Genomic DNA, 10,978 nt, shown 5'->3' on the forward strand with positions numbered 1-10,978 from the left:
CTTGGTCTATTAGCTGAGAGGGTTTAGAAGACACTGATATCTCAGTAGCAATAAGCACCCAGATCTTGGTTTCTAATAACCATTCTCTGATAAAGGAAATGAATGTCTTTAGAAAAGTAGCTGGTTCTAGGACTGAAGAATACAAAAGATGAGTCTGAAGCATCTTATAGTGCCAGATAGTAAAAAGCTGCTCAAAATGAAAGCTAAAACAAAAACAGAAAAACCATAATGATGGGGGTGTGCCAAAGACAAATAGGAGCCAACTGAAAGAGCTACCAGTGACCAAAACTGGAAAAATTTGAGCAAGAAAATTAAACAGTATTTATAACTTCAAAGTACAAAAAAAAAAAAAATCCATGAGTCCTTATGGATATAATAAATGACTGAATAAAGACATAAAGGAAGGAGAACAGACAAATCTCCATGCAGAAAAAAATCCAAATAATTTCTGTGGATAATCCACGCTTAAGGATGTAGAGCACTATCCAGTATGCATTGGCTACACATAGTTACTTTCTTTCAAAGAGCGGAGTATGAAAAGGGAGAAAGAAAAAGTAACTTAACAATGGAGAAACCTGACAAACATTACCTCAAGCCAGGTGATCAGGGTTAATATTGACAATGATAAGTCATACTGATAGAATACATCCTTGATATGATATCATGAGAATGTCGCTTTACCTCTCTGGCCTTTTTCCTAAAAACCACATTCTTCAATCTCACCATGAGAAAAACATCAGACAAAATCCAAATGAGAGAGTCTACAAAGCACTTGAGCAGTACTCCTCAAAACTGTCAAGGTCATCAAAAACAAGGAAAGTCTGAGAAGCTGTCATAACCAAGAAGAGTCTAAGGAGACATGACTGCTAAATGCAATGTAGTATCTTGAATAGGATCCTAGAGCTGAAAAAAGACATTAGGCCAAAACAGAACCCAATAAGTATGTACATAAGTTAATAATAATGTAGCAGAACTGATTCATCTATTTTGAAAAATGTATCATACTAATGCACAATGTTTATAGTAGGGGAAACTGGGTATAGAATATACAGAAATTCTCTGTACTATCTTTGCAGTAATTCTGAAAATCAAAAACTATTAGTACATTTATTAAAGAAAAATCTCCTAGGAAAGGTTCCAGATATGTCCCATGCTTACAATAAACAAGCCAAATGCAACCAAGAAAACTCAAACATGAGATTAAATCAGTTAACTGGTTCCTCAGCCATAATAATACACTGTGCCCAGAGCTCTACAGAAACTATCACACCAAATACTAGCTGACTAAGCCCACAGCTTCTTTACCAGGATAAAATGGCCAAAGACATTGGTCTCGAACACCTCCTGAAGTCCATCAGCAGTGATCTTATCATCCTGGGTCAGCAGGCCTTCAGCTGTGGAGAACATATGAATCACATTTCTGAAAGAGCAGAAGAAAATTGTATGACTTTTAAAGCTTCTTTAACTGGAGATGCTTTCCAACCCATGCCCCTCACTCATAAACTGCACCTCCCTTGATTCTGTAATGACACGAATAAAAAATCCCTATTTCTCAGACTGGGTTATTGTATTAAATGAAATACCAAAGTCCCTCCTTCCCCCCCCAACTAATTCACAGAAGTATTTACATACTTACAGCTCACACTACCAATAGGAACTTGAGTCTCTCAAAAACCTGCTACTAAAACTCCATTCATCTCTTTCCAAATCAGGTTATAGGTAAGTGTTCTAAAGGAGTAATAGGCTACGCCAAAGGGAAAAAGTCTTCCTGCGCACAAAGTATGTTTAATTGCCACAGGTTGTTTTTTAACTGCGAATTCTTCAAACATTAATACGTTGTTCTGCTGTGAGGTCAGTTTAGTAGGTCAAGACCAATGCAGAGAGAGAGAGACTTTTAATGGAAAAGAAGTAAAGCAAAAGTATTAGTATAGTGAGTAGCACACAGTAAGAATGCAAATTTATGAATAAGTTTGTTGGGTCACAAAATAAGATTTATTCCTATCAATAAGAATTCTCCGGTTGTGTTTCAACAGTTTTGAAAGCCACTACACTAATGTGTAATGAGAATCTCCCAGAAAGACATTAGTTCTCTGCATTTCCCCAACCTACTGGCCAGAGCACCTGACATACAGCTGGGAAATAGGTCAAAGTAGCTTTCCTGGAAATTGGAGTCTCTCTGAGAAATCTAGAACTCTGCCTAATTTCAAAATGTTCTTGCTAATAGGCATAGCCAGGCAGACCAAAAATGGACCTTCTAAACCATCCAACCACTTAGAATGTCCTGGAGACTTAGAATACCATAAAAAGCAGGACTTTCAGCAACCTCCACAAAAGACGATTGAGATGATATGGTTGCAACACCTTCTTTTTCTGTCTTCAACCTTTTCAATACCCTGTTACCTTTCACCTCTCCAACTTAACACACCAGCAAAACTAGGCAGAAATATGAACACATTCCTTCCAATCACTTCAAACATAAAATGGAAATTACCTTGAAAACAGGCCAGAGAAAAGTGCTTTGATATTTAGGTGTGGATTAGGCATGATCCCAGCATTTAGATATATATAGTCTAATCTCTGAAACCTGCAGGTGAACACCAAGACAAGATTGTGAGTTGCAAGTAAAAACATCAAGACAAGATTGTATATTTTATCTCTAGAGTGACTAGAATCAAGAAGGCTTAAAAAAGACAAAAAATACTTTTTAAATTAATAAATTAGCCACAGCAAGCTCAAAAGAATTTATAGTACATTAGAGTTACAGCATTTCTTTCTCAACAGTTATTCTTTAGCCGCAATAAATATTTGAGAATTCTTTTTTTGGTAGTGGCTTCAAACAATCTGTGGAGTCATCATGGACTTGAAGCAAAACCTCTGACCAACAATTCCTTCCAGCTCTATCTTCCCAACAAGGCATTGCAGCAACCCTCTATCTATTAAACCCACTTTCCTCATCTTACAAAGTGTCTTGCTTTAAAAAAAAAAAAAATCCACATCTCCTCTGGTTGACAAGTAAAATTTATATAATACTGATATTCACCTGACCTGATCTATTAATGCTGAAATCTGAATGCCAAAATATATAATAAAACAGAAGATCCATGTGGAAACCTTTGTTCATCGACAAGTCCTATGTATCATAAAATGATGAAAGTTCACTAAGAATACAATGACATTATAAAAGATGAATGGGGGTAAGGTATTCTTGTTGGGTTTCCTCCTGGATACTTGTCATGGAAAGGACACGAAATGCTGAGTTGAAAAAGCATTTTCAGTTTTAAACCTATATAAGTCTTCATCTAAGTGTACTTATTTTGAACTAGGTTCAAAACGGGTAAAGCCTGCTCTCATGATACTCACAGACACCATTAAATATTCAGAATATCTCCTAGAGTTCTATGTACCACACTGTCTCTGAATAACCCGACATTAAGAGCCACAGCTCCTAAATTTAGGACCCTGAAATGCATACATGGTTTTCAATACAGATCACATACAAACATTTCATGATCATTCTATAAATAACTGACAAATGACTCAAGTTATTAAATTGACCATTTAATAAAATGCCGATATTGTTACTATTATTTCATCATATAAGTGCCACAAAGATACTGTGAGTTCATCCACTGTTGCTTGTTCCATTACCTTATTTGCAAACTTTTATCTAAGGATATTGACATATTTGGCTAGGAACAAAGAGGAAATGTTTACTAAAGACACCAAATTAAGCTCTGACTTCAGTAAAATGACATACCACTCATCAATAAAATAACTGCCACAATTGCTCTATTACAGATAAAACAGAATCACTATTTCTTACTAGTTTTCATCTGCACATACCTAACAGAAGAGAGAGCTACAGATGGAAAGACCAGGTGTCAGGGACGCTGTTGCTTGAGTCATTAGAAGGAATTCTCAAGCTCTCTTTAGCTCTAGTTTACTTCAGACTTAGAACTGAGGAGATCCATTTGAGCCACTGAGGGTAGCAGAGCTTTGACATAAGCAAGAATCTATTTGGACACTTTCATATAGCACAAATTTGTGAATATCACTACAACCATCATTTCCTAAATCTGAATAACACCAACCATCTCAAAACAAAAAGGCTGTTTTGTGAATTAAATAAATACCTCAAAACTTCAGTAAAATGCGGATGACAGGCACCTGGGACAACTCACTTATCATCTGATCCCTTCTGCTCCACAGCATCACTGCCTTGAATCTGTGCTAAGTTGCTAAATATCTTACTAAATACTGTATTACTAAACTTGTGATAAAGAAGCAAATATCTTGAACCTTGGGAGGCATTTGGGATAGTCAGTACTATCAATGTTAAAACTTTAAGTCTCAAAAGTAAACTGCATCAGAATGGAGTATTATTAACTGGGAAATGACGGTTCTTTTCTGCCAAATAAGAAAATATAACAAAATCTAAACAAAGCAGGTAAGAAGCCAGCTGGCTAAGGTTTGGGAAAAGAATGCCTAAAAACCTGATTAGAAGCTCATAACTTTTCTCAGCTTTATGGTTTTTATCTCCATAAGGACGTTTAGTATACAGCTTCACAGCTCTGGAGACTCTTAAGTTACAGAGGAGTAGGGGATGTGGAATATATCACAATTTCTGTGAGAATAGAACCTAGAAAATCTCCTCAGGTTTTTTTTTTTAAAAAGGATGTGGCAGAAAACTCTAAGAGCTCAGCCGTAGTGGAGAGAGAAGCCACATTTTTTGTTTGTTTGTTTGTTTGAGACGGAGTTGCTCTGTCAGCAGGCTGGAGTGCAGTGGGGTGTGATCTCGGCTCACTGCAACCTCCACCTCCCGGGTTCAAGCGATTCTCTTGCCTCAGCCTCCCAAGTAGCTGGGACTACAGGCACGTGCCACCATGCCTGGCTAGTATTTTGTATTTTTAGTAGAGACGGGGTTTCACCTCGTTAGCCAGGACGGTCTTGCTCTCCCGACCTTGTGATCCACCCGCCTTGGTCTCCCACAGTGCTAGGGATACAGGCGTGAGCCACCGAGCCCTGCCAGAAGCCACATTTACAAAGGACTAAGGCCACAGCAAAAAGAGCTGGAGTAAAGAAAATGAGCTTTCACTTAGTAATCTGGGCATTTGTAACGGGGAAACGCAAATGATTACCAATGCACATAAAATACAAAGTATTTTTCTTCAGCAAATGTCTTCATCAAGAAGGCCTTCATTGTTTCTACACACTTCATTTTACTGTCCAAGGAAACAAGGTAATTTTTTGTTTCTTAAGTGCCTCAATACTAAAATATTTGAAAATTAATTATTCCAGATAGCCCTAGGGCAGCATAAACTAGTGCGGGGTTCTTGGCCTTTTTTCATCATAAATTCCTCTTACAATTTAAAAACAAACAAACAAGTAAATAAAAAGCCCTCTCTGTCCAGAATAATGCATTGTACACCTACATGCAATTTTGTGTTCACTTTCAGGGGAATTATACAACTGACGACTCTATTCCTTCATATACCAAATATTGATCAAATGTCTACTGCATGCCAATTACTGTGAAGGTGTGAACAAATCTTTATTGGCCTTGGGAAAAAATACCCCTTAGGAAGCAGGGAGAAGACCTGGGGTCTTGGTCCCACCCAATTAATATAAGATTGGATGATCTTCATAGGCACATTACCCTTATTTATGTGTCTCAGTTTTCTCACTTGTTAAATGTCACTACTTGCCTTATCTACTTAATGAATTCATCATGTGAAGGAAAGATGTAAAAAATGAATTGAAATGTCAAAGGAGTTACCTTAACATAAGGCAGTGCAACTGATCACACATCAGAATGTACATTAGTCTCCATAAAATAATTATGATCATGGTTAAGAATGAAAATGTGGTATTGAGGCACAATGGGTCACTCTATTACAGATCTCCTCAGATAATGGCTTACACTGCATCTGGTTTCTCTTTAGGTTTCTTTCTTATTTTATTAAGTGTTACGCTGCACAATCACATAAGAGAAAAAAAATTCATCAGCAAGAGATATACCTTTGCTTAAGTTCCTTAGAGGCCTGGAAGACAGACTGCAGGTTGCTGACATCCACCTGCACAACGGTGACCTCAGCAGTGGGGTGAGAGGCCAGCAGAGCAGCGCGGACAGCTTCTGCCTTGCTCATGTTCCTACATGCCAAACACAGATGAAGCTCATCATCTTCCACCAGCAACCGCTTGCAGAGGGCCAGGCCAATGCCACTGGGAGGAAAATTCAGACACAAGATGTGGATTATCTGGGATGGCATCAGGTAGGGGCATTTCTCTCCGGTTCAGAAAACTGTGTCAACTTGACCTCCAATGAGAAGCCCAGATAGAAAAGCCTCAACCATTATTTAAGAAAGGAGGAATCCTCCACTCCAATAGTCACTTGCTTGAGATGCAGTCTAGTTTGTGTTTTTCTCATTTTGGAAAACTTCAACGACACAATAACTGGACTTAAAACAACAGTTGTTCTTTAGCCTTTCTATTACTGGGCCTTATCCTGCCAGTGGTTTTCATTTTGTACTTATTAATGCACTCATGAAAATTATTTAATATATCACCAGTAAGGGCTGAAAAGAGCATCTTATTAGCTGTTTCCTATGTGTATTTTTACTATGCACTCATGAAAATGATTTAATATGTCACCAGTAATGGCTGAAAAGAGCATATTATTAGCTGTTTCCTATGTGCATTTTTACTTTGCTGTCTAGGCTCCTCACCGGCGGGCTCTACCACCTGTTGGCATCATAGCCACCATAAGGAACACCAGAAATCTATGATAAAGGAACAGATGAATCCTTCAGAATCAGGCATCAGTAACATCCTTCTAAACAACTATAATTGAATAACAGAAGAAAAAAAAACTCAATATGATTAAGTAGAAGGTAGGAATACACTAAATATTAGGTGAGGACCAAGAAAGGGAGGCAGGGATGAGTACACCACTCTGAGACAAAGAACTTCAAAAACAGTATTGCAAAGCCGCGTAGGAGTGGCGACCGGAGTCAGACCAGCCTGGCTGACAGCAATGAAAAACTGGGTCATAAGTTCTCTTTCAAGACTTAAGCTGATTCCAGGCAAATATATTAATAGTTAAAACCCAAAAAAGAGGCTGGAACCATCAGTGTCTGTTAGCACTGACATTAAACCATCAAAAGTACTTATTTGTCCTCACATGAGAATAGTAAGCATTTAATATACAACTGCACATATCACAATATATGTAAAAGAAACAGACAAAATCCATTCTGATTTATTTCAGTAACTTCCACATAAGAAGCACCAATCAACTGTTAAAGTCACCTGAGAGGATAAACTAAAAAGTTGCCAACTGCAACACTTATCAAGCTGCCTTAGTTAATATGCGTGTGGTTAAATAACTGAAAGTGGACCAATCTTCAACGTTTAACATGTCCTCTGTCTTAATCAAAAATGCCAAATGCAACTCGTAGGAAAATGGTTTGATTGGCTTCATCTTCTACACATTCTTCATGGAAGTGCAAATGAGAGGTAAACAGGCAACAGAAGAGGCTGAGAAACTAAATGAGCAACCCTGGAATAATTATGAGCTGGTTATTCTGCACCCCAACCATGCCTTCGTAGGAAAAGGTTAATTTTCTCTGGGTTTCTGAAAAGTATGTTAGGTCTCTAGCACTGAGCTAAATGGAACGGGATCGTTTTTCCCCACCGTTCAAATTTGTAGGCAAAAGGCTCGTACAGACAAAATACCTGGAGTTTAAGACATGACCACGTAGTTAGGAGCAAAATATTGGGCACAGACAGTAAGTACGAAAAAAGCTCCACGATGGGAAAGGGAAGGGGCCCGCGTGAGTCCCCTACTCCCTTGATAACCTCGGGATTATCACTGTGACAATCGTCACTTACTGACGCTCTAGTTTTCCCTTTCACTGCCATGTTTAATTCACAGCCCCAGTTACTGAGCACCTCAAGGGGCCGGCATGCCCACCTCCAGCAGTGCGGGACTCCGGGAAACCTGGGCAAAGTCAGGGGCGGGCGCTCCCGGGGTCAGTCCGTGGAGGGTCGCAGACCCCTCCTCTCTCGAACCCCTGATTCGTTGCCGCCTCTGCCAACCCAAAGGAGGCCTCACCTGCTCGCCCCGGTAATCAAAACCACCTTTCGCATCTTCGCTCTCGCACACTTCCAGGCACTGAAGCACACGCCGCCGCTGCTTTCGGAAGTCCTAAGATTTCGGCCCAGCCCGGCCCACCTCTCCCGTCACCAATCAGAGTGCGGCCACGCCCCGCCCCCTCCCGTTGCGTCATCGAGTCTGCGCTCATCCCTCCAATCTCAGTCCTCCAACCGCTCCCTGACCTCGGAGACGGGGTGGGGTGAGATAGGCCGAGGGGCGGAGCTGCGTGACGCAAGGGCCCGAGCCAATCCAGACTCTCCTCGCTCCGCCGCGGTGCCGCCCCCGGTCCTGCTCGCCTAGGACTCCGTGGCGCCTAATCAACTTGGTGGGGGCGTTACCCCCGGGCTAGCGCTCTGGCCTGGAGCTGTGGTACGCACGGGGGTCTGTGCCCTGGCGCCTGAGATTGGCGCTTCATTACAGGAAGGTCTCGGGGTATTTGCACCAGTGCCCATTTTAGAGGAAGGGTTTGGGTCTAGGAGCTAAAGTTGGGGGATTCCTAATTCTCCGTTCCTTTTTGGATGCGTAGATCCAGGCATTGTGCCACTTCACAGCCCAACTTCTGATGCCAGACCTCCTCCTCTAAAGAAACTTTATTGGGAAAATGAGCACTGATTTTATTAAGAACTTTATGTAGAATCATGCGTAAATTACCAGTATTCAAAACTTAGAATGTGGGGTGGAATCAGAATCTCATTCTCTGAAGTACTGAGAATGTGCTGTAACCTTCTATACCAGTGCATCTCAAACTGTGCTAAAGGACCTGTTTGTGTTTCCAAGCCATCCTAAATGGGTGCTTTTAGAAAATACGAAAAAAAAAAAGTGCTAGAAAAAGAAAAGCAAAAGGTATACAAAACAAGCCCCAATTTTCAACACACGTGAAAGTACTCTGCCAAAATGAGGCAGGAGAATAGGGTTTGGAGGCAGGGATCTTAAGGCCAATTCGTGCCGACTTCCTAAAGCTGAATCAAGGAAAAACAGCAAGGTCTGGGAGTAGGGAATCTGAGGACAGTTCATGCTGGCTTCCCAAAGCTGGATCAAAAGGAAAACACCTGGGTCTGGGGGCAGGGAACTCAGGGCCAATTAACACCAACTTCCTAAAGCTAAGCCAGAAGGAAAAATCCCATCTCCCCACTCCCCAGTAGCAAAGGATCAAAGGCTACTCTCCCTGCAACTCTCCCACTTCTGTTCCCAGACCAAACTGAGGGTTGGGCTGCTATTTTTTGAGGCCCAATAACTAGATGCAGATGAACCGGCGAGGAAGAGAGTTATTTTTGTAACTGGTTACGGGGAGAAAGCCTGGAAATTATCACCAGACCAACTCAAAATTACAAAGTTTTTCAGAGCTTATATACCTTCTAAGCTGTATGTCTACGTGTAAGTGTGCATTCATCTAAAGATATAAGTGATTAACTTCTTTTAAGCTATACTAAGATCTGAGTCCTGAGAACCTTCCCCTGGAACCTCAGTAAATTTGCTTACTCTAAATGGATCCAGGTGCTGGGGTGATTACCCTTATCTTCTCTCTTGCTAAGTCACTGGAGGTTTGAGGAGTTCTTTTAGACCCCCAATAAACTTGTTTGTGGATGCCTGGGGAGTTTCTTCAGATACACAATAAAACTTGTTTAATCCTAAGTGGGTCCTATTAAGAATCCCTTCATTATTTTGTCATGCTTTAAGGCCCAGGAAAGGCCTAGACAAAACTTAATGGCTTTTTGTTACATCCCAGACTTTGTATAAGGGCACTGGCTTTTAATATTTAATTTAACCACTTAGTACTGAAACAGTTGTTAGTGAGACCTGGCCTGCCACACTTCTACGAGGTCTCAGAGCAAAAGAGAAAGTGTCTTGGATTGGCTGTGGGCAAGCACTAAGCATGGGCCATGCCTTCATCTGCATTAGGACACAAATTCACCTCAGCCTTTACTTAGCCATGGACCAAATCCTTCATCCAGATAAGGGGTAGCACACTGGGACCTCAAAAGGACTACTTAAAAACCAGAAAGCTTTGTAACTGGGCCCTTGAGCCACTTGCTCAGGCCCGCTCCCACCTTTGGAATGCTTTCTCAGTTTAATAAATCCCTGCTATTGCTTTCGCTGCTTCGTACCTTTGTTACTTTGTGCATTTTGTCCAATTTTTCGTTCCAAATGCCAAGAACCTGGACAACTCACATTCAAGGCCCTCTTTCCAGTGACAAAACTGCTATAAAAGTTTCCAATGCTTACACTAGGTTTCTGTATTGTAGTAGACTGGTAATGCGACACTGTAACCAGCCGCAGCTCACACAGGATAAAACTGTGTATCATACATCAAACTCTACTGAACATACTTTAATCTACTTAATGGCCTCTTTCAATGTTTTAATTATTTATGAACAGTAATGATCCCCAAAACACTGAGATAATTTATATTGGCTTTTGATCCTAGAGGTTTTGATTAATGATACCAACTTAGTAATCATTTATCTTATATCAAGAAAATTAGATTGAAAGAACAAATCTGGTTATTAGAATATTAGATTCCTAAATAAAACTGCTTTATCGTGGGGGTGGAACTCGGCTCCTACGTTTATCCCACTTACAACTGTTCTAAAGAGATCACAATTTAACAATGTTTTGTGAAGGTCATGGAGTAAAATTAAGCCTAATCATGAGAGTCTAGACCCAAGTCCTCATTTAAAATGTCCTAGAGCTCAGAGGTGATGAGGATTAAGAAGAGAGAGACTTGGTTGTGTGGCTGTCCCATAAAAAACTCATTTATATAAAGAAAGCGGGAGGGCCTGGGCTGCGGAGACTGAGCATTATTGCAGTCTCAGGATGCACGCC

General features: G+C 40.5%; 1 protein-coding gene across 5 annotated transcripts in view; it reads right to left on the reverse strand.

Moving 5' to 3' along the window:
- Positions 1-8,251, reverse strand: part of HSD17B7 (hydroxysteroid 17-beta dehydrogenase 7) — a 24,534-nt gene extending 16,283 nt beyond the window's left edge. For 2 of the 5 annotated variants that reach the window (XM_032291560.1, XM_032291561.1), the window contains exons 1-4: positions 8,114-8,250; positions 6,019-6,222; positions 2,492-2,584; positions 1,306-1,420 (exon numbers count right to left, since the gene is read on the reverse strand). In XM_032291560.1, coding sequence (XP_032147451.1) covers positions 1,306-1,420; positions 2,492-2,584; positions 6,019-6,222; positions 8,114-8,148 — 447 coding nt within the window. In that variant the 5' untranslated portion in view covers positions 8,149-8,250. Of the gene's footprint in view, positions 1-1,079; positions 1,421-2,491; positions 2,585-6,018; positions 6,223-8,113 lie in introns of those variants that run through there. The other 3 variants (XR_004272877.1, XM_032291562.1, XM_032291563.1) reach the window with 3 other exon arrangements.
- Between the last annotated feature and the right edge of the window lie 2,727 nt (positions 8,252-10,978).

The sequence above is a fragment of the Sapajus apella genome, unplaced genomic scaffold, assembly GCF_009761245.1.
Source record: "Sapajus apella isolate SASKATOON/1434 unplaced genomic scaffold, GSC_monkey_1.0 scaffold25, whole genome shotgun sequence".
Lineage (NCBI taxonomy): Eukaryota > Metazoa > Chordata > Mammalia > Primates > Cebidae > Sapajus > Sapajus apella.